Genomic DNA, 22,460 nt, shown 5'->3' on the forward strand with positions numbered 1-22,460 from the left:
CTGGCAGCCAAGGCAGCCCATAACTACAGCACAGACCGATTCCTGGTTTGAATCTGGACAATTTGTATTGGATTCCCATTTAGTCTCTTCCTTTCTCCTGGGCTCCTCTGGGGTTGGGGTCCCTGGGACCACCCTCACATGGCAACTCCCTGGAAGGACTTGGCGTGTAGTTGTACCCATGGCTAAGGTTTATTAGCCGATGCAGAAGCATCGGCAGAGGGAAAAACGGCCCAGGCAGAACCCGAAGAGATGTGAGCCCAGGCTTCTGATGCTCCCGTGCTCCTGAGAGAGGGCGCAGGGCAGCAAAAGACACAAGAATGGATGTGACAGGTCTGCCCAGGGATTCCCACTGGGGACTCAGCTCCCAGGATTTTGAGTGGGGGCTGGTCATGTAGGCATCTCTGCTCAGCAGCTGCCCCAATTCCTGACTCCTTTAAACCAAGCAGGTGTTTATGCTAAACCACATTGTTCGTACAGTGTAGGCGCCGTAAGCTGTCCTTACCGGTCAGGGAAGGGCAGGAATGGTTCCAGGGCTCAGTGCCCAGACACCGGCTCTACACCAGCTTTGCCAGCAGCGTCTTCTACAGACAGCAGCCGGGACCAGGTCAGGCCTCTCCGGCGGCGGATCCCCCTGACCAGTCTTCTTTCCCTAACAGCAGCCGACCGAACCTCAGCTCCCTCTCTTCCTCCTCCAGCCGTGCCCGCGGCTGCCCCACTCTCTGCCGGGAGGCTTCATCGTTCTGTAGACACAGCTGTCGAGTGGGGACGGCAGACTCTGCCTCAGAAAGTTCCCTTCTCCTAGTCATTCTTGGGTCTCCACTGCCGGCTGTTAATTTACAGTGGTTTTCATACCATTTCTACCACACTGGACACATGTTCCTAACTAGTACCTCCGTAACAGGGTCTTTGCTTTGGAGGTTTGGAGTCTTTCTTTCTTTCTTTCTTTTTTTTTTAAGATTTTATTTATTCATTAGAGAGAGAGAATGAGTGAGTGCTCATAAGCAGGGGGAGGGGCAGCAGAGAGAGAAGCAGGCTCCCTGCTGAGCAAGGGACCTGATGTGGGACTTGATCCCAGGACCCTGAGATCATGATCTGAGCCAAAAGGAGATGCTTAACTGACTGAGCCACCCAGGTGCCCCATTGGAGTCTTTCCTGAGGGAGGTTCTAGCCTGTGAGAGAATGACTCCTTTCTGGCTGGGTACCTTTCCCAGATGTCCTCCTCAAGCCTTCAGGCGACGGGGTTGTAGGTGCCCGTAGCACTTCTCTGTTGCTGTGTGTTACAGACAGTGCGCAGGAGGAGACACAAGAAACTAGGGCTGCACGTTGTCTCCACGGAAGGTACAGGATGGCTGGGGGGCAGGGGTGGAAAGAAGACAATGTACTGTACACCCTGAGATCCTTCTAAATTTTATGCCATGTGCAAGTGCACTTTTCCAAACAAAAAAGAGGACCAGGAGGAGGGAAAAGCAAAGAATGAGTAGGAGAGGGAGACGGGGAAGCGGAGGAGGAAGAGGTGGAGGTGGAGGGGAAGGAGAAGAGGAAGGAGGAGGAGGAGGAGGAGGGCGGAGATGGGACCCTTGGCCGCCTCGGTCAGGCAAGTGTGTCTGCCTTTGGCTCAGGTCATAATCCAAAGGTCACGGGATCGAGTCCAGCGTGGGACTCCCTGCTCAGCGAGGAGCCCGCTTCTCCCTCTGCCTGCCACTCTCCTGGCTTGTGCGCTTTCTGACAAATAAATAAATAAATAAACGTTAAAAAAAGAGGAGGAGGAACCACACTGTTCCCACGCATGCGTCAGCAAAGGAGGGACAAGCGAGCGCGGTCCGTCCGCACACTGTACAGTGGAATCTTATCTGGCCATCAAAAGGAATGGAATTTTGACACATGTTACAATATGGATGAACCTTGAAAACCTGCTAAGTGTAAGACTGCAGTCACAAAAGGCCATATCTTGTAGGATTCTGCACGTATAAAATATCCAGAAGAGGCAAATCCATGGAGACAGAAAGCGGGCGAGGGGGTCCCAAGGGCTGGGGAGAAGAGCATGGAAAGCGACTGCTGGGTGGATACGGGCTGTCCTCTTGGGGTGACGCAGTGTTTAGGAGCAAGACAGAGGTGGTGTCTATACCACAAAGTACATGTACCAAATGCCACTGGGTTGTATATTGGATACAGCTATAAGTGGCTCATTTAATATTATGTGACTGTGACTTTGATTTCAAAGAGAAGAGAACATAAGCCAGAAAGACCCAGCTCAGCAGGAAGGGCTCTGTCCATATACCCTGGATTCCGGAGGGACAGGAGCCCTAGGTGCCCTGGCCAAGCAGACACTCGTCTGGTGTTTCTGCTCCTTGCCCCTTGGGCATCTGGCTCTCTTGGGTTCCACAGGCAAAGTGGGTTATGTCCACAGGACGCCTCTACAGAGCGAGTTAAATGTAGTGGTTACACCACAGTCAACCAAAGTAGCGCTGAGGGGGAAACTCTAAACAATGCCCTACAAATAACTATTTCCCAAAATGGACAAGGAAATGACAAGGTCATTAACGTCAGGCTTGCAACGTCTTCAGGCTGGGTGGCTTGCAGATGCATGGTGTGTGTCGGGGGGATGCCAGCATTGCTCAGGGAGCCCACTGCAAGTCTGAGCCTACCTCAGGTCCCTCAGCAACGTGCCTGCTTTCTCTAAGAGACAAGAGGAAAGAGTATATTCGTCTCCATTGGTGAGGTTTGAGGATGACATTGAACCTGGTTGACAAACTCAGGAGAACAGGGCATCAGGGCCAGGTGGAGAGACCCTGCTGGCCGCAGGCGGGCTTCCTACCCTCCAGGGTTAGGTTCTAGCTGTTCAAGGGAGAGCCCTGGGTCCCACAATTGTGTTGACTCCTCCCTTGGTCAAGGACAGCAGTACCCTGAGGACACCCTGGGACAGGGCTGCCTCTTTTGTGAAGGCTCTAGAGGGAGTCCATTTCCTTTTTTTCAGCTTCAAGAAGCCGTCCTTGGCTTATGGTCCCTTCCTCCAGCTTCAAAACCAGCCATGGCCGGTGCAGTGTTTATCTTGTCTCACCCCTCTGACACTGACTCCGACTTCCAAGTTTAGGGACCCTTTTGGTCGCATTAGGTCCATGCAGATGATCCAGAATGATCTCCCTATTTTATGGTCCGTTGATTAGCAATCTTTTTTTTTTTTTTTTTAAAGATTTTATTTATTTGAGAGAGAGAACACTTAAACAGGGGGAGCCACAGGCAAAAGGAGAAACGGGCTCCTTGCTCCCTGCTGAGCAACGAGCCCCTGCTGATCGCTGGGAGACTCGATCCCAGGACCCTGGGATCGTGACCTGAGCCAGAGGCAGACGCTTAACCGACAGAGCTACCCAGGCGCCCTTAACAACCTCAGTCCTGTGTGCAACTTGAATCCCCTTTTGCCATGCTGTATGACATAACACAGATTCCAGGGATCAGGACGGGACTGTGTTTGGAAGACCCTGATTCTGTTAACCCCGCTTGTCGGCTCCGCTGCTCTGTGGAGCCAGAACAACTATCCAGAGAGAAAGGGGCCATTTTTTTTCAAGCTGCCCTTGGAACAAATTTAAGTAAAATAGTGACATAAACATGGTAACGTATTTAAAATCCCCAAGTCATTTCTGGCACCCAGTAGGTATTCAGTACATGAGATCTCATGATTATGTTCAGTGAAGGGCTCGCCTCTGTCCCCAGTGCTGGGATGGGGCTGATGGGGGGGGGGTCCCTTCTCGTCCGTCCCCAGCTTCTCCGCCTCCCAGCCCCCATGGGCACGCGCACATGTACGCGCGCGCACACACACACAGACACACACACACATACAAAAACACAGACGTGGACACAGACGTAGCAACTAACTTCCCTGCAGAACAAGGAAAGTCCTCTAGCTCTGCTTCCAGCTCCCACAAGCTGTGTGGCAGAGTGGCCTTCTGGCATAAATAAAAATAAACCCCAGACGCTGCTTTTCAATCAGAGGATTAGCCTAAATGTTGTGAAACAGAAAGCATGAAATATGCATTGGAGAAACAGCTCTCCCCACTCCTCGGCCTCCTTGCGTGGCTCCAGGCGGCTGGCGTCTGCGTGGGGCTGCTTGTTCCCGCCCGGTGAGGCCGTGGATGATTTGTGCACAGTGTCAGTAAATGCTGTTATGACATTATTAATGCTCCGCACTCTGGCGAAGGACAATGGCCTGTTGCCTCAATGTGCTGTCTGCGGCTGTGGTCACAGAGCATTAAGTGAGGATTTTAAACACCGTCAACTGTTGGGTTTCCTTCTTTCCTCTTCCCGCCCAGGCCCTGTCTCTGAGCTTCAGAAGCAACCTTGAAGCCTGGAGAAGGTGGCGGTGGCAATCTAGGCTCTGATCCCCAAGAGGCTTCCGGGGAATAATCGGGCGGGCGGTTGCGGAGGCCTGCGGGGAACCCTTGAGTGCACCCAGGAGTGTTGACCTCTTTTAGGGGGCAGTGGGGTGTTCGCTGTGGGGGCTGGTCCCAGAGAAGCTAGGCCTGCTGGGCGGGCAGGGCTGGTGGCTCCCTGCTTTGCCCTCGGCTGACACCCCAGAGGACCCAGATGCCAGACCTCCAGTGAATTTTATTGGTCTTGCATAATGTTCTAAAAATATTGAGTCCACATTTTACAATTATGCGACTGCACGTGGGAAGTCCAGATTTCTGACTCTTGAAATAACTGGGCCCACACAAAACAACAGTGCATGTCCCCTTTGGGGACCTCTGGTCCTTGGCACTGCCTAACCGCCGTGGCCACTTCCACTAGGTCCCTGCAGTAGGCTGAACAGTGTGCCCCCGCAAATTCAGGTTCATCTGGAACCTTGGAACATAATCTTGTTTGGAAAGAGGATCTGTGCAGAATATAATTTATTAAGATGAGGTCAGATTGGAGTAGGGTGGGCCCCAATCCAATGACTGGTGTCCTTCTAAGAAGAGGAGAGGACATGGAGAGACACAGAGAGAAGCCCTTGTGGTGCTGGGGGAGGGACTGGGGAATGCACTTGGCAGCCAAGGAGTGCTGGGGGTCGCAGGCCCCCACCGGATGCCAGCAGAGAGGCCTGGGCCAGACTCTCCCTCAGGGCCTCCACAAGGGACCTCCTCAGCCAAACCCTTGATTTAGGACTTCTGGCTGCCAGAACTGTGGGAGAATCACTTGCTCTTGTTTTAAGTCCCCTGACATGCTAGTTTGTTATCAAGGGCCTAGGAGACAACTTCGAGCACCTTCCCTTCTTTGCCTGACTCACCCCCAGGGGTCTTGACTATGGTAGTCCTGCACAGTATACATCACCCGCTTCCTCCAAATCCCTTCCCCAGAGTCCTGCTTCCCTTCTCTGGACAGAGGCTCTCCAGCCTGGCCAGGGCCTCCTGCTGCTTTGGGGTGCATGGGGAGGGCAGTGGGGGAGAGCCAGGAAGTACCATAGTTGAACTGCCCAGGCTGTAGCAGTCTATGCCCTGATGCCCACGATGGGCTAGCTGGTGGTTCTGTTCGTAGCCTCAAGAGAGAAAGAGTGAAAAGGGGATGTTTTTGGAATCTGGTGTGACCTCTGTGTCAGTCCTTGGATGTGCCCCCAATTCCTGCTCTGCTAATCTCTTCTAGCTTGCTTAGGGTGGCTCTGGTTCCTTCTCAGAAGGCCATGGCTATTTAACTAGAACCATGGTTCCCCATCTTGGCCAGTTATGTCAGCATAATCCATGGCATTAAAAAACCCAATGTGCCCAGGCCCCAACTTTGGTCCGAAATCGAGGTAGGGAGCTTCTGTTCCGTTAGGTTCCACAGGGGACTCTGCTGGATCTGGGCTGGGAACTCTGGCCTGGAGGGTAGGGGCTTGGCTTGGGTTCCCTGGAAGTAGGTTCTCAGACAAGGATGCTAGTGCCCGTAGTTTATTTCGGAGGTGACCCCGGGAGCATGAGGCAAGGAGGAGAAGAAAGCGAGCTCGGGGTGTGCACTGGAGCCGGCCGCCCCCACGGGCAGCTGGAGCGCGCGCTCTGCCGGAACTCTGAGATGGGAGCCAGTGTGGAATGTGCTGGAGCATCCCGCCTGAGGAGGGGTATCTGTCCATTCCTCGACGGCTGCTCCCGGGGCGTCAGTGCCCTGGAGCTGCTGTCCTGCCCTTGCACGTTCGAGCATATTCCCACAGCCAGAAATAAAGCCTCAGGCAGTGTCGCATGTGTCATCAGTAGTCTGCCCTTTGGCCTGTGGAGGCGGACGCCCGGGGAAAGGGTAGGGGCACCGACAGCGTCCATGCAGGTAGACAGGAGCGGGAAAAATCATAACGGCCACACCGCGAGGGCTCATAGGCACTAGCCGCTGCATTTTCATGTCCCCCTGGGAGGCAGGCTCAATCAACGGCCAGGGAAACTGAGGCACCAAGAGAGTGTCCACAAGGTTGCATGACTAAGGGTGCACAGACTTCCTCCCGATGTCTACAGCAGACAGCAGGCAGGACCATTTACACTGATCTTTACCATAGACGGGGGGGTTGGGGGGTTGCGGCAAGAGGGGAACAGTCTGAAAAGAGGCGGCTGGGTGGTCTGGCTCGGACCATGTCTGCCCCATGCCTCCCTCCCTGGCTGCAGGAAGGCACCTTCCCTGCCTCCCTCAAAGGCCACGTGCTAGAGGGCAAGGCCCAGAGGGGATGGGGAAGACCCGCTCCCACCTTCTGAGCCAAACCAGACGCGGCTGGGCCTTTCTTCCCCTTTGGCCTGAAGTGCCAAAATCATGAACGCCCCCTCCCACCACGCCCCGCACCCTGAGCTTACGCAAGACTATTGGAAGGGCCATTTCATTCCTGAGTGTAGATGTGGAGTGCACCTTGACATCCGGGGTGTAAATCGGTGCCTGGGCGCGTGGCAGCTGTGGGCCGGGCAGAGACCCCTTCCCTTAGCTAGCGCCTGGGCCGGCCTGCCATGAGGCCCGCTTCCCGCTGCCGTTTGTCGCTCCCCTGCACAGAGGCACGGTCAGCATGTCCTTGTTCAATGCAAATTGGCTACCTAGCTGGAGTAACACGTTAATCCGCCAACACCAATTCATCATCAGTTTTCACATTAGCAGAGAGCAAGGCGAGATAATGGAATGCGGGACAGGTGAATTTTGATGAAGAAGGAGCAGGAAAAGCTGGAGCATGAGTCATCGCTGGTGAGAAATGGCTCAGAAGTGGGGCTGGGAGGGGGGCTAGCAGAGGGGATGGAGGCGAGGGCCCCTGCTGGATGGGCCCCAGGCTGGGGAGATGGGAAGTGAAGGTTTTCTCCTCTTCAAAGCCAGGCTTTAGAATCACCGCTGGGATGGCAAGACCCTCAGGGTCATCCACGTCCTGTAACACGTGGTCTGAGGCCTTGGGCTCTTCTTAGCAAGGTGCCTCCCTGTCTGTGCTTGGTCGAGGTCTGGTCGGGCAAAGTGCAGTTTCTGCCTGAGTGCTTTCTCGAATGTGAATGCGGGTCTGGCTTTGGCAGCTGCCCTGCTTGGTTGCGCTGGGAGAAGCCACCGACCCCCCTCCGCTGTGGCAGACGCATCTCCAAAGTGAGGAGGTGGAGGAGGTTAGGGGAGAGGGCACGCACATGCTTCCTAGAGTTGGAAAGAGCCTTAGCTGACTTCGGTCACTCTCATTTCATCGTGGAGAAACCGAGGCTTTGGAGTCTCCCTGACTTGCAGGCATCAGCCACTGGGTAGTGGAGGATCTGAGACCAGAACCCAGGTCTGCCCTGCGCTCTGGCTGCTGGGCTCCGTGGAAGAACCCTACCAGTGCAAGAGGCGGAGTTTGAACCCAGCGCAGTGAGTAAAGGGGAGCCGAGGGCAGTGTCTTCCAGAGAGGCCCAGAGGATGGGTGAGGGCTGTGAAGTGACCTCACAGCTGCTGGGACCAGGGCAGAAGCCCCGGGGTAGGGTGTAGGGGTGGGGGTGGGAGTGAGTGGTGTGGAGGGGGGTACAGAAGCAGCAGGAGGGGGGGGGCTTCTCTCAGCACCAACCTTTTCAAAGCGGCCCTCGACCCTTGGGGCTGCTGGCATGCGGGTTGCTCTCGAAAGCTGGGCTGAGGACGGTTCACAGCTGGAGGGTGGCGTAGGGACCCCCCGCCCCCCTCCCCTGTATCGAGGCCGGGAGGGCGCGCTGCCGGGCGGCGGCCACGAGGTGGCGCCGGCGGGCCGAGGAAGCGCGGCGGCCGCTTCTGGGCCGCCCCAGCCGCGGCTCCGCCGCCTCCTCGGAGGAAACAATGCGGCGCCTGCCCGCGTAGCGCGGCGCGGGGCCGGACGCCGGACACCCGACACCCGAGCGCGGGCCGCCGAGCGAGCGGGCGGCAGAGCGGGCGTGGGGCGCCCTCGTCGAGAGCCATGGGCGCGGCGTGGTGCCGGGCGGGGGTGCGGCGCGGCCCGGAGGCGCGGGGGCCCGGAGCGCGGGGCCGGGGCCGCCTCTAGCCGGCACCGAGGGCGCGGGCCCGGGGATGAGGGCGCCCGCGGCGGGGAGCCCGTCTGCGCGCCGCGGCGCCGTCCCGCCCAGCGAGCGAGCCCGAGCAGGCAGACGCGCGGCCGGCGGTCGGGGGGCGCGCCGCCTCCCGGCCCCAAAAATGTGAAGCGGGGAGGACGGAGACGCAGAGACGGCCGGGCTGGGCGCCCTCGCCGCCCTCCGGCAGCCGCGCCGTTCCGCTTCCCCGCCCGCCGAGGCCGCGCCGACTCCGCCGGCCGCCGCCGGAGCAGCGAAGCCGCCGAGCTCCCGCGCCCCCCCCCCCGACCCCCGCCTCCCTCGGACCCGGCTTCGGCCCGCAGCGGGTTCGCGGCCCGAACGCGGCGGGAGCAGGGCCCGGGACGGTGCGTCCGGCCTCGCCCGCGGCTCCTCGCCCAGACAAGTTTGAACAATGATCACAGTCAACCCCGATGGGAAGATAATGGTCAGAAGATGCCTGGTCACCCTGAGACCCTTTCGGTAAAGTTCTCTCCCGGATGGCGCGGGGAGGTCTTTTTCTCCGAGGGGGCGCTGGGTAGGGGTGGGCGAGGTCGTTCCCCGAGAGGGTGCCTGTCCCAGTGGCAGAGGGGGCGGTTCGTGCTTCTACCCTTGTGATGGCCAGCGGGGCTGTGACAGGGATGGAGCCGAGGTTCGGGTTCGGGTGGGGAGGGGTGGGCAATCTGAGACGTGTCTCGAGTTGGTCTAGGTTGGAGAGGACGCGGGATGCGAGGGTGGGCATGAGGGCAGAAAGCACCCAGGTTGTGGTCCTGGGCCGAGGCCTCTTTCCTGCTCCTTGGGGTCCTTCCCACTTTGCAGACGGCCCCACCCGGCGGCGAAGTTAGTGCGCTGTGCAGGGCGGCACCCACCCCCCCCCCCAGCCGCCCGCGTGCGCGTGGAGCCCTGGGTTGAGTCCTCCACCTGTGCCACTCCTCTGCCCCGGCCTTCTGCTCGCACTCCCCTTCTCGCGGCGGGGTGCGGGCCTGTCTCCAACGGGAACGTTCCTGAGATTGGAACAAGGACCTCTCCCGGCCGGCCGTTCAGCTGGGAATTCGACCCTGGATCGGCAGCAGTGGAGAGTTGGTGGCAGGGGAGGCGCTGCGGAGCCCCAGGGCAGCGGAGCCCAGACCTCTGGGGACCTCCGGAGGCAGGAGAAGGGGAAGACCAATGCCCCCACCCCAATCTTCCATGGCCAAGGCTAGGCAGGGCTGGGGCCACGTGGGGCTGGCTGGTCCCTGTTGAACCCATCCCAGGGGCCCCCAGAGCCTGTAAGGGAAGGGGCAGCTCCTTCCTCTCTCTGGAGCCTGTGGAGCCCGCCTGCTGCCCAGGTCTGGGAAGAGATGCTAAGTGATGGGTGCCCAGCGGGATGGGAAAACCACCTTGCTCAGGGGGTGCTGGGCAGCAGAAGGCGCCAAGTGAGGGGTGGGGGGTCGAACTCCAGAGGCCACAGGTGGGGTGTGGGTACCATCCACCCTGTAGGGGCAGGAACTAGGCAGGTGGATTTGGGTCGTGAGGGGGGGAGGGTTGAATCCCCGGCCCTGCCAGGGCCCCGGTTGGTCTCCTTCTCAGCCCCTGATGGGAAGATCATGGCTGAGGCGTCTGTGGCCTCCCCAGCTCCTCCTGGGTGGGCCGGCCCTGTTTTGTGGAGCTGAGGAGACCGCTTTGGGGATGGCAAGGATCATGATGGACCACCACTGTCTGGAGGATACAGGAGGGGAGGATCGTAGAGCTGGTGATGCTGAGGGTATGGTCTTGGGCAGCAGACAGGGAGGCAGCTGGAGCTCTGACAGAAGGTTCCCATGAGAAGCAGGGTGAAGCAGGGCGGGAAGCGGGTGTCTCTGGAAAGGGCCTTACTCCTCCAGGGAAATCCTCAAATCCCTGGCTGACGCTGACTCTTTAGAGGGTCCTCTTCCCAAGTCTGCCGCCCCATGTCGACCCCGCCCTACAAGTCATGGGAGGGCCAGCCAACTGGGGTGTCAAGCTCTGGCTGGGTAATTTCTGGTGCAATTGGAGGCGACTGCAGGAGCCAGCACCACGGACAGCGCCCACTCCCGGGAGCTGCTTCCTTCTGGGGTCTTGGCTCTTTCGGGCTCTTATCTAAAGGCAGGTTTCAGAGGTGGGATTGCATAGGTTCCCCTCCCTTCAAGTTGTGTGTCTTCATCTAGGGTCTGTCTAGACTGCCCAGAGACCCACAGCCACCCGTGGAGTCTTTGTGTCCCCTTCAGATGGAGGGGGGCTGCCTCCCACCACGTCACCCCTACTTGTTTTTAAGGACAGACTGGAGGCCCTGTCTCCTCTGTCTCCCTCTGGCAGGACCCTTATTCTGTAGTTGCTCCTGGCATGTTGCTTGAGTAGATACATGAGTGGATGAAACCATTTTAACTTGAGTCTACTGTGAATGGCCCTAGGATTGAGGTCTGGCAGAGAGAGAGGCAGATGAGGTATGCTGGGGACTTGAGGTTCTGGACAAAAAGTTTAGACTCCTTTTTCACAGCAGGACCTGCAGCCTAGGTCCCTAGCTCTAAATACAGTCCCACAGCTGTGGAGGGGGTTTGGGGAGGGAAGGGCCCATAAACTCGAGGAGCCTGTCCTTGTCCTCAGGCTGGGAGGACGAACAGCTGATTCCCTCAGGATCTTCCTGGGTGTGCAACCACCGACCTCCTCCACTCTTTCTCTGGCTGCTGTCTTGAGAGCAGCCTGGCTTCATCTTGGGTTCGCAGAGCCCCATCCCCAAGCGTGGTGGAATTCAGTGAGGGGGCCCTCAGAGGTGAGGGGCAGTGTCCATTATGCTGCCTCGCTTGTCCTTGTCCTCTCCCAGGTGAAGCCCTCAACGCTTTCTCTGCCTTGGGGGTTCTGCACCCTCTCTGGTTTAACCTCTAACAGCTTCATTTAAATATGGGGTGGGAATTTTGTCGCGCTTTTATTTTCTTCTGCAATTGTGTGTTTTCTTTAATGGGCTAAGTTTTAATTAAATACCGCTCTGCCAGCTTCGAATAATGAAGATTAAAATGCATAAAGCAAGTCTTGCATGGAGATACAAACGAACGTGGGGTTGAGGCTGGCTGGTGGAGGGGAGAGGGCTGGAGGCCTCTAGCATGACTTGCGGGGCCTCCCCGGCACGAGCCTGGCTTCACACGAGATGGGCTTCCTCATCCTGACTGGGGGGGGGGCTCCCCTTTCATCTCTATCAGCATTACAAGGCCCTCTGATCCATTCAAGGTCCCAGAGCACCTCCATCTCTGGCCTCCCCAGTGCTGGTTAGTTCAGTTCTCCCGTTTGGGACCCAGCACCTGGTGTGGAAGCAGCAGGAGACGGGAGTTCCCTGCTCTCCCCCGGGGGCCCCCCCAGTGCCCCACACCTGAGAAACAATCAGATGTGTGTTGAAGGAATGAACAATTGTCCTGTTTTGGGTGGCTCTCCTGACCTGCGCCCTTTGAACTTGTGCACAGGTGTCCACTGGCTCTGACCAGTCCAGTGCACACAACTACCATGTGCCTGCCTGTTAAAGATGTGGGTTAGGGAGAATCTGGGCCCTGCCCTTGTAGATCTTCCCCTCTGGTAGGGATGGGGGCACACGCCATCCCCCTTGAACGCGATAAGGAGATGTTCAAGCCAGCTCATGACTGATGGCTGTGGCAAGACCCGTGTACATAGTGCAGAGCCGGGCCCGGGTGACTGATGGGATCCAGGTGGGTTTCATCTGGACCGATAACTTGCCCTCTGGCTGGCATCAGCACCTGCTGTTTGCATCTGTACCAGCGGTTCTCAAACTTGAGCAAGGATCAGGATTGCCCAGAGAGCTTGTTCAAACACGTTGCTTGCACCACCCCCAGAGTGTGATTTGGTAAGCCCAGGAGTGGAGCCCCAGATTTTGCATTTCTAACAATCCCAAGGTGATGCCAGTGCTGCTGGTCTGGGGATCACGCACCGAGGCCGCGCTAATGAGCCAGGCTCTATCTGGAGGCTGGAACTTGCCCGAACTCTGCCTGTGTCATTGTCCCTTGGGGTCATCTCCCTGTCCTGGAGTGCTCTTCATTCTGAGCTCAGCCCTGGATCTTCTGTCCCCCATCCATCGCTCCATCCGCCGCTCCATCCGTCACCCCATCCGTCGCCCCATCCGTCGCCCCATCCGTCGCTCCATCCGTCGCTCCATCCATCGCTCCATCCATCGCTCCCTCAGCCGCTCATTCGCGCAGAGCCCTTGCTGGGTGGGGGTGCTTCCCACTGGCCTGTTTCCGACCTGTCCTCTTGCTCTCTGCAGGCTCTTTGTCCTGGGCATCGGCTTCTTCTCACTCTGCTTCCTGATGACGTCTCTGGGAGGCCAGCTCTCGGCCCGGCGCCCGGGGGACTCCCCCTTCACCATCCGCACAGAAGGTATCTTGGTGGGGAAAGGGGAGTCAGCAGTGGGTGCCGGTGTTTGTGGGTGGAGGGGAAGGAGGCCTTTGAACCAAGCAACTCAAGGGACTCTCTGGGGCTCCGTCCCAGGGATCCAGGCCACCTCATCTAGGGACGTGGGAATGGATTGGGACCTTGGCTTAGGCTCTCTGACCCCGCACACTGCTTTGGCTTTGGTCCTGGCTGTGATCATCGGGCTTCTTCTGACCCAGACTCTCCGGCCAGGGAAGGGCCTTTGAGTCACGGCTTCCCAGGCATCAGAAGACGCTGCTGGAGTTGCTTCCTTAGTGTGTGTGTGGAGGGGCATGTTCTGAATATGATCCCTGTCCCTTTGAGACGCATAAACACTCTGTGCTTTTGACCCAGGCTGTGGCCACAGCCGAGGGGGCCTGGGCTGGGACGGGGGTGGGGGGGTGGGGAGAGGCGGAGGGCAGGCCAGGCCCTGAGCTCAGGTGTCTTATCTCTGAGATGTGCCACATCGTCCAGACCTTTGTGGCTCCTTGCCCATGTGACACTTGTGAGGTAGCGGAGCAGAGGTTCAGAGCACGGGCTTTGGGGATCCGATGGACCTGGTATGTACCCTGGCGCTTTATTTCCCAGCTGTGTGCCATTGGCCAAGTCACTTAACTCGCCTGTGGGATTGAATGAGCCCATGGCATGGGGGTGTGATGGGCTCCAGACCTGGGAGACCTCCTGAAGACGGGCCCTCCCCCTTTCTCGTTCTATTCAGTGAAGAATGGCGAACAGTGCAGAGTCCAGCTTCATGGGTCCCAGGGGCTCTTCTGGTCACTGCGGGAGGGAGGAACACAGGTGTTGGGGCAGCCGGGGCAAGTAGGTTTTCTGGAACTCTTCAGCAGGTTGGCTCGGTGGGCTCTGGGCATGTCTCTGTCTGCAGCCCGCTTTCGCAAAGCCCCAGGGCCCAGCTGTGTGGCTGCCCTATTCCCAACGGCAAGTATCTCCAGGAGCGTGGCTGTTGTCTCGGGGGGCGCTCTGAGGGGCACTTGGTATGCCATCTGGTGTCTCATCATTAGATTTGTTCCTTTGGTGTAACATGTACTTCTTTAAACTTGCAAAGCTCCTGGCAGGAGTTCCACCTTTATTAGTCATTCAAGCCTGAATGTAAATGAGTGTATCAGAGTCGCGCCAGTCTCTTCTGAGCCCCCGTTTTCTCCTCCGATAAATGGGGACGAGCCCTGCGTGCCCAGGGTTGACGTGAGTCGTGCTGAGATAGCACGTAGCAAGGGGCTCGAGCAGCATCTGGCAAATAGTCCAAGCGCCGTCAATACTTATTGTGTTCGGTCCGAGACGGGGACACTGCAGAAAAGGTTGTTGAGGGGAACGGGTAGGGGTGAGGGGATGCTGGGGCTTCCGCCCAGGAGACGGGCTTGAAGGAGATTGAGGCTGGAAAAGGGGGCAGGGGCCGGTTGTGAAGGCGCACTTGAGGGGCAGCTTGGAGAGAGGTACTGGAGGTCTCGGGTCAATCGTGGGGGCCGTGGAGTGTGAGGAGACAGCGTCTAGGGAGAGGTGCTCAAGCCACTCCTGGAGAGGGTCACGCCTGCCTGGGGGGCTGCTACGGGGGCTTGAGGAAGCGGGACCACCAGGAAGGTGAGGGATCCAGGAGTGGGGATCAGGGGCCGGGGGAGGAGGGGCGTGTGGCTGGGCTCCAGTCCTTCTGCTCGTTTCTCTGGCAGGCGATGGAACCAGTGGCCCAGAGTACAGAGGGCCTGTGGGAGCCCTGCCGAGCCGTGTACTGTGCAGCTTTGCCTGGTAGGGGAGGTGAGAGGCCAACCCCGCCCAGGTCTGTGTCTGAGGGGTGGGCAGAGCCCTGGAGGGGAGAGCACTTGCCCAAGGTCACCCAGTTAGATGAGAGGCATGTGTGTGTGTATGTGCACGCACGTGTGCCCGCGTACATGCTCAGGCTTTCCATCGGAGCGTAATATCCACAAGATGGGCGCATCGCTCAGCCAACAGACTTCACGACCAGGAAACGGCGCGTGAGCAGCCCCCGGGGTGCCCTCCCGGCTCCGCGCACCCAGTGCTTCCCTATGGGTGTCAGGACCCTGACTTCTCACAGCACAGGGCTCCGCCTGTTCTTCAGACGCTGTGAGGAAGGAACCGCATCGTGGCTGTTCTTTCGTGTGTGCTGTTCGCTCTCCTTACTGCGCCTGAGAGGGCCGTCCCCGCTGTGTGGCCGTAGACGTTTGTCCCCGCTGCTGTCGTGTGAACTCCGTTGTGTGAAGGCCCCGCATGATGTTTACCCACTCGACTGGCAGTGGACGTTGCTCCCAGTCTGGGGCATGTGGCTGGTGATGCTAGGAACATCCTGGTCCTTGTCTTCCGGGGCACACACACATTTCTCTTGCGTACGCAGAAGGCTGAAGTTGCCGGGTCTCCTCTCTCGTGACATCAGTTCTCAGAGCAGGTTCAGCCAACTGAAAGGCTTTTCACATTTCCTGGGTCCCTGGGCTGGAGGCTAAGTGCCTAGAATGTGGAACTAAAGGTGGGGAGAGGGAGACAGATGGGGAGGGAGGCCTCACCCTTCTGGAGACCTGACCCTGGCTCGGTCCCTTTCCCGATTATCTTTGTCCCCCTGGTTTCTTTCATGCCATGGGATGAAGTGGATTTTTTTGGAGAGACCCAAAAGCAGGGACTTGGAAGAGCCCCAAGTTTACATTGTGGGTTTAAAATCCTGATCATGCAAAACACGCCTCCTCCAAGGACACCCGCACGCTGTGCCTGGAGCGGCCCTGCAGGAACCCTGCCTGGGAGGTGCGAGCTTTTCTGCCGAGGAGCCACACGAGCGGAGGCCTGGGGCTGGAGGGTGGTCAGGTGGAGGGGGAGACTGGAGGTCAAGGGTGGCGGTTGGGTTGTGGCGTTGCATTGGTTCCCCTGTCTGTGCAGCCCCAGGACAGAATTGGGAGAGGGAACCTCTGGAAGGCACTGCTGTTTAGGGGGGGAGAAATCCTTGCACACATCCGCAAACCGTCTGAGCACAAATGGGGGAAACAATCTGTCGTGTCCTGGCCCGTCAAGCCTGGCAGGGAAGTGGGCCCCCAGGACGAGGCTGGGGAGCGCTGGGAGAAGCAGGGTGTTCTCTAAAAGGAGGGGGGTCCTGCCATAGCCTCCGTGGACGGTGGTCTCCCAGCGGAGGCTCTGGATTCCCTTCTAAGCCGGGTTGTATTTTATGATAAAGTTCTCTAGTTTGGGGATAAAAACGTAAGAGGCGTCTTCTGTATTCTGCATACTCGTCTTAAGATTCAGGAGGGAGAGGAAGGCTAACAGGAAGCGTGACTCCAAGTCTGACCTGATTCCCTCTTGCTGTAGGTGGGCCTGCCTCGGGCCCTGGGGGCTTTCTCTCCCAGAGAAGGAGGGGGTTTTGCCTGTGCAAAACAGACCCCGGTGCCTTCTCCCTGCCTCCTGGCTGCACTTCCCCTCTCTTGTCCTAAGGAGGAACTTGCTCTCCTCTTAGGGGCAGGGGGAGGGATGTGAGCTTGTGTCTCAGGCCTCTCTCCTGATGTTGCCGTGGATTCCCCGAGCACGTGTGGCTGGCTCTTCCCGGTCTCTGTCTTGTCTGGAAGAGGTAGCGGCTAGAGGGCTAGAGGCCATCGCTGGGGAGAGGCCTGCAGGCGGTTGGGGGGGGGGGGCGGTGCTTGGCTCAGCTGTATGTGGCTGCCCTGAGGTTCCCCGGGGGCATGGCCCTGCCAGACCTTCCTACCCCCAGCTGGGATTTGAATCTGGGGAATAGCAGAAAAATATTTCCTTGCTCTGTAGCTGTCTCTGGCCTTGGACCTTGTTGTTAGGGAGCTCATCCCCTCAGAGGCTGGTGATGGGCGGGTGGGCCAGGGCGCAGGGCCTGCCCTTGTCTCCTGTGCTGCCCAGAGCCCCAAGCCTCAGTGACCTCAGCTGGCATCCGTGGTGGCTGTGTGCTGAGGGACACATGTGCTCATTTCTCCAGCTGGGCAAACACTTAAGTCGCAGCCCCTATCTCAAGGGCCAGGGAGGTCTCTCTTATCTGGTGAGTGGGGGCTCCTTCAGTTTCTAGGAACCAGCAAGAAAGGGTGGGGGTGGGGACAAAAAAGGAGGACAAGGCAGGGGACAAGGGAGGTTTGGAGGGACAGAGGAGCTTGTCTGTGTCTGGAGGGGTGGGGAGGGGCGGGGAGGGGCTGGGCCTGGATGGGTCATAAAACACCTCAGTCTGTAACCAGAAGGAGCCGTCTGTATCTCTCGGTGCCGGCTTTCCTTATTTATATGGAAATATGGAGGGAGTGCGTGTGAGTCCCGAGCCGTGTTCCTAGGGCTTCACATTAAATACATTTCAATTTAGCTGACACCGGGAGCGGTAAGGTGACTCAGGGCCAGCCGGGGCTCAGGCTCCGCTGACAGTCAGGGGTGGGCGGTGGCCTCCAGGGAGCCAGCCAGGGAGCAGATCCCACAGGAAGCTCCCGGGAAGCCGTGGGCAGCTTCCAGTCTGCGCCATCCAAGCCCCAGCGGTGGGGGAGGGTCTCGTGGTCTTGGTCCAGTCTGATGGAGGTGTCCTTACAGACCCATCTGAGAGCCGCAGTGTGTCTCCTTAGAGGCGTCCCTAAGCCCTTGGGTCTTCTGGGGTCACTCTTTCTGTTGACGTGTTTAAAGAATTGGCTTAATCTCTCCTATTTGGGGCCATGCAGAGCCCCATAGATCTCCAAGGACTCCCCGGGGGGGGGCTTATGTGTCCCTGCTCACCTCCTCTCTGAGCTTCTGCTTCTGTGAGTTATCCTGCTCAGTTTGTCCCCTCCTGTGTCGTCTGTGTCCCTGACATTGACCTACTGGGAAGGGCACCTTTCCCCCCAATTCCTGGCACAGAGTAGGGATGATGGCTTGGGGCCACTGGGACGCACAGCAAGCAGATGACAGGTCCCTTCTGCGTCCCCACAGCTGGAACCCCCCACCCGACCCCACATTACCCTCTGGCCGCCCTGCCTCCCCCGCCTCTGAGCCCCTGTGACTTTTCTTGCTCCTCTTCGCCCAGGCTGAACCAGAAATCTCCAGTCTTCTGACTTGATAGGCCATCATTTGGCTTTCTTTCTGTCTCACTGCTCTGGGCATCTAGACTCCTAGACTCTGCTCTGGCCCACCCAGGGGTTAGTAAAACAAAACTGAGCTTTCTCCCTAAGGGGATTCTGCTGGCTTTTATAGGAACAGTCTTTCCTTTCCTGTTACCCTAATCTCGAGAGGGGCGGATAGGGCAAGAGCCAAAACAGGAGTCCCGGCCCATTAGAAACTCAGGGTTCTGTAGTCTAGTACCTTATTTATAGGAGGAGAAACTGAGGCCCAGAGAAAGAAAGTGGCATGTCCATCCATCCTGCACCCATGTGGCGGGTGACAGAGCAGGTGGCATGCAGGCATTGTCACTCCCACCCCAGCCTGTCCCCCGCCGTGGTGCTGCCCTGGCTCTGCTTGGCTTCTGGGGCAGCTCTGGGCCAGATGAGGCCGCTCTTCTGCTGCCTGTGCTGTGGGGCTGGGTGCATGCAGGGCGGGGGAGGGGGGCAGTGTCACTGAGGTTCCAGGGAGGGGCTCAGGCAGTGAGGAGGAGCCAGGGTAGCTGGAGATGAGCTAGGACAGAGGGGCAGCAGTGTGACAGGGCAGAGTGCCATGCCTGAGATATTCTGGGGAGCTTAGCACTGCTCCAGAAGCAGTGATGTGGGCTCAGCATTGTCAAGGGGCCGTACCTGCAGGAGCGAGCTGCTGCCCAGGCTCTGTGGTCCCGCTGGGCCTGCGTGCTCTGACCAGGTCATGGTCGGGGGACCTTGGTTAACAAGCTCCGACTTAGGGTGTCCCCAGCTGCAGTCTTGCTCTCGTTTTCTCATGCCATACCTTTGAGGAAAGGATCACCCCAGCCTGTGCTGGAGCATTGGCTCATCAGGGCTGCCCAGGGAGGGTGGGCAGGCTGTGCACTGCATAGCTCCAGGAGTGGTACCAAGCAGCGGCCCGGTCAGATCATCTGATGTTCCCTATTTTTCTAGCTGAGACTATAGGAACCCCCACCCCCACCTTGTTTTACTCTGTGCTCCAAGCACCAGTTGAAAGCCACATACTACGTTTGGATGGATGATGGACTTGGGTCGGGGTCCCAGGGGTGAGAATGGTTTGAAAGACTAACCATCACCCCTAGCTCTGTGGAGTTGAAAGAGAGGGGGAGCTATTTATATCTTCTTGGACTGATTGACTAACTGGCTGAGGACTGAGCGAGTGTGCTGGGACGGAGGGGTGGAGAAGCTTGCTTCACTTAGCACAGTGGTGACATTGCCCAATCCCGACCGGTTCGTTAAAAATCCACCCAGGTTTCTGAGAAGTGAAAGTGGGAAGATTGCTAGTTATTTCAGCTGTCGGTGCAGAGATGGGCTGGAGACTGTGTTTCTTTCCTTTCTTCCTCTAGATATGCATATTTTTTTTATCAACACCCGAACTCACCCATTTTCATTCTTGGGCAGCTCTGTGTGTGTGTGTGTGTGTGTGTGTGTGTGTGTGTGTGTGTGGTGCTGGAGTCAGGGACCCTAGCTTTCGTAAGGAAACTGCAGCTCCTTGATGCTCCAGATTCCATGGCATGCGAGTGATGGCTCCCCGGCTCCTGGTGGCCTTCTTTCTGAACCCAGGTGGACCCAGTCGTCTGGGGAACACAGGAGGTGACTTAGTCAAGAGAGAAAGCGGCAAACACCACTGGACCCGGCCGGGCCCAGAGCCAGGGGGTATGGGGGACAAGCAAAGTGGAAATGTCACAGGCAGCCTTGGTAGCTGAAGCCTGTCTTAGCCCCCTGCTCTCAGTTCAGTCCTAAACTTGGAGCAGGGGAGACCAGCCCCTCTGGCCTCTTCTCTTTTCCCCACCTCTGCCCCCGGGTCCCTGTGGCCTGCCATGCTCTCTTCTGCCCCCTCCTGGCACTGTGACAGCAGACAGCAGATAGGACTTGGCATTACTGACTTGAGTTGGGGCCCCAGAGGCTGATAATATTACTATGAATGTCCCCTGGCCACAGAGCCCCACTGCGGGGCGGGGGGGGGGGGGGGCGGTGCGTGATGGCAGAGGCAGGCGAGAGCCTCTCTGAGCTCACCAGGCCTGGCCCCTTCTTTCTGGAGCAGCGTATGCTGCGGGTGCCCCAGCCCTTGGCTCCTGCTCTCTCCGAGCGCTCAGGCTGACTCAGGGCTGCTGGTGACGGCCAGTCTTTGCCCAGGGCTTCTTGTAGCCACTGCCGCTGGCTGGCTACCCTCCAGCAAGTTGGGAGTAGCAGGAGTTGGCTGTCTCTGCAAGCCACCCTCAAGCAGTGACCGGCAGGAGACGGGCTGCACATGGCCCACGTCCCTCAGCACTGGGCAGAGGACTCTGGGGCAGACTTGGCATCTGCTGGTCTCCCCAGGCTGGTGACTCGCCCTCTCTGGGCTGTCTCCCCTTCCCTGTGTCACCTCTTCACTCCCTCACTGGGGTTTCCTTTGCCTCCCAAACGCATGACTTGTCCTTACATCCTTGTCCCAGGGTTTGCTTTTGGGGTACCCAACCTCAGGCCCTCCCACCCCCCCCGGAAGCCCCTGGAAGCACTCAGGTCGCCATGACTTGGCTCGTTTGGTGTGGGAGGTTCAGAGCTGGCTCTTGGGCTTTGCAGGGAACCAAACTGGGGATTGCGGTGCCTGGACCTGAGCATCCATGGACCGTTAGGAGGGGGTCAAAACCTTCACATGAGGGCGCCTGGGTGGCTCAGTCGGTTAAGCATCTGCCTTTGGCTCAGGTCATGATCCCAGGGTCCTGAGATGGAGCCCTACGTGGGCCTCCCTGCTCAGTGCAGAGTCTGCTTCTCCCCCGGCCCCCTGCCTTGTGCTCTCTCTTTCTTGCAAAAATAAATAAATAAAATCTTGAAGAGAAAACAAAAAACCTTCACATGATATGACTGAGAGTAGGTGTACCGCTCCATTCTGCAGGCGCTGAAACAGAAGCCCAGAGATGTTAAGATGATCTCAGTGCCACCCAGCTGGTAGAGAGCAGGGTTGGCCTGGGGCTCTGTTCCCCAACACAACGCAGTGGGGGAGCCCCTGTCCTGCAGGGGTGAGGGGTGGGGTGGGCTCACTCTCCTGATGCCTCCTTAGCCTGCAAAAGCAGGAGTGGGGTTGGAGTCATAGAGCCACCAGGTGGCTTCAGGTGGCCCGCAGGCCGCAGCCGAGCCTGACCGTGTGCCTGCACTCTGTCCGCAGTGCTGGGAGGGCCGGAGTCGCGCGGCGTCCTGCGCAAGATGAGCGAGCTGCTGGAGCTCATGGCGAAGCGCATGGACGCGCTGGCCCGGCTGGAGAACGGCAGTGAGCCGCACCGGGCTGCCGGGCGCTTGGCTGCGGACAGGTAAGGGGTACGTGGAGGGGGAGGGGCCGTCAGGGTGGAGGAGGGGGTCACCCCGGGTGCTGGTGGGCACCGTATCAAAATGTGCTCCCAGAGCAGGGGTGGGGGGCCCTGTCGGGCTCGGCTAGCCGTGTGGAAACGTTTAAGAATGCAGAAGCAACCAGTGTTACAAGCCCGAGCACACGCCCGCCGCCATACTTAACAGCTGTTACCCTTTTGTCATGTTAGTGGCCTGACGTCCTTTTTTCCTTTTTCCTAAAAATCGCAGACAAAAGCTCGAGGGCCCTTTTTGGGGGGGGGGCGGACAAGGGACTTCCTGAGTTAGGCGTCCGTTCTTCGAGTCCGCGGTAACCATTGGCATATGCCTCCTTTATACGCACACGCCACACACACACACACACACACACATCACAAACACGGGGTATGGGGTGTTTGCTGGCCCCATGTGAGTGGATCCCACAGCACGTTTCCTGCACCTGCATTTTCAACACGATAGCCTGGAGCTCTGTCCACGTTGACGGTCACGTGTGGGATGGGCGTATGGGTAACGTGGCCCAGTGGTTGTCCTCTACCAATGGGCCTGGGCCATTTTTGCCAGAAAGAATTTCTTGCTTTTTTCATTCTAAATATTCCCCTACTGAGTCTGGAACATCCAGAGGTCTCTGAGAGTTGGTGCTGTGATCCCTTGTGCCTCAGCAGTGGCCCCAGAGCCCCTGTGTGAAACCAAATCATGTGTCTTGGGTGTGTGAGTGATCTGGGACCCCCAAGAAGGAGGACGTGTGAGGTCAGGGCCATCCTGATGGGGCGCCTTGGCCCTCAGGCTCAGCTGTGTAGGGCGGGGCTTGCCGCCCACACCGCAGGGAGATGATCTGCACTTGACCTCTTTTCAACACTGGGGTTCCTCGTGGGGTGGATTTGCTCCATGTGTTCTAACTGCTAAAAAGTAAGTTTGAAACCCACACTTTACACGATTTAGCAAAAGCTGTACTTTGGCCAGTGTGACTTGCTAAAATTGTTATACTGCTGAAAAATATCGTTGAAATCCACACTTCCAGACAATTTGTAGGAAAGCTGTGGCCCAGCCAGTATGTGTGATGGAAAAGCCAAGGCTCCAGGCGTTTCCTGTTTGGAGTTTGGCTCAGTCGGTTAAAGTGTTGGTGGGCCGGTCCTGGTCATGGCGGGACCCTGGCTGGCCTGAGGCAGGGGGTGTGGGTGGCGGACCCCTCCTGTGGACTGGGGTTCCTCTGCCCCGTAGTCTGCCTAGGTTG

The 22,460-nt window shown here is 58.1% G+C and overlaps 1 protein-coding gene across 1 annotated transcript in view; it reads left to right on the forward strand.

The window, feature by feature from the left end:
* The first annotated feature begins 8,732 nt into the window (after positions 1-8,732).
* The window catches only part of MGAT5B (alpha-1,6-mannosylglycoprotein 6-beta-N-acetylglucosaminyltransferase B), a 64,875-nt gene continuing 51,147 nt past the window's right edge, over positions 8,733-22,460 (forward strand). Inside the window, exons 1-3 of the mRNA XM_032321789.1 lie at positions 8,733-8,927; positions 12,706-12,818; positions 21,054-21,195. Of these exons, the coding sequence (XP_032177680.1) occupies positions 8,860-8,927; positions 12,706-12,818; positions 21,054-21,195 (323 nt within the window). The 5' untranslated portion in view covers positions 8,733-8,859. The remainder of the gene's footprint in view (positions 8,928-12,705; positions 12,819-21,053; positions 21,196-22,460) is intronic.

This window comes from Mustela erminea, chromosome 18, assembly GCF_009829155.1.
Source record: "Mustela erminea isolate mMusErm1 chromosome 18, mMusErm1.Pri, whole genome shotgun sequence".
Taxonomy (NCBI): Eukaryota; Metazoa; Chordata; class Mammalia; order Carnivora; family Mustelidae; genus Mustela; species Mustela erminea.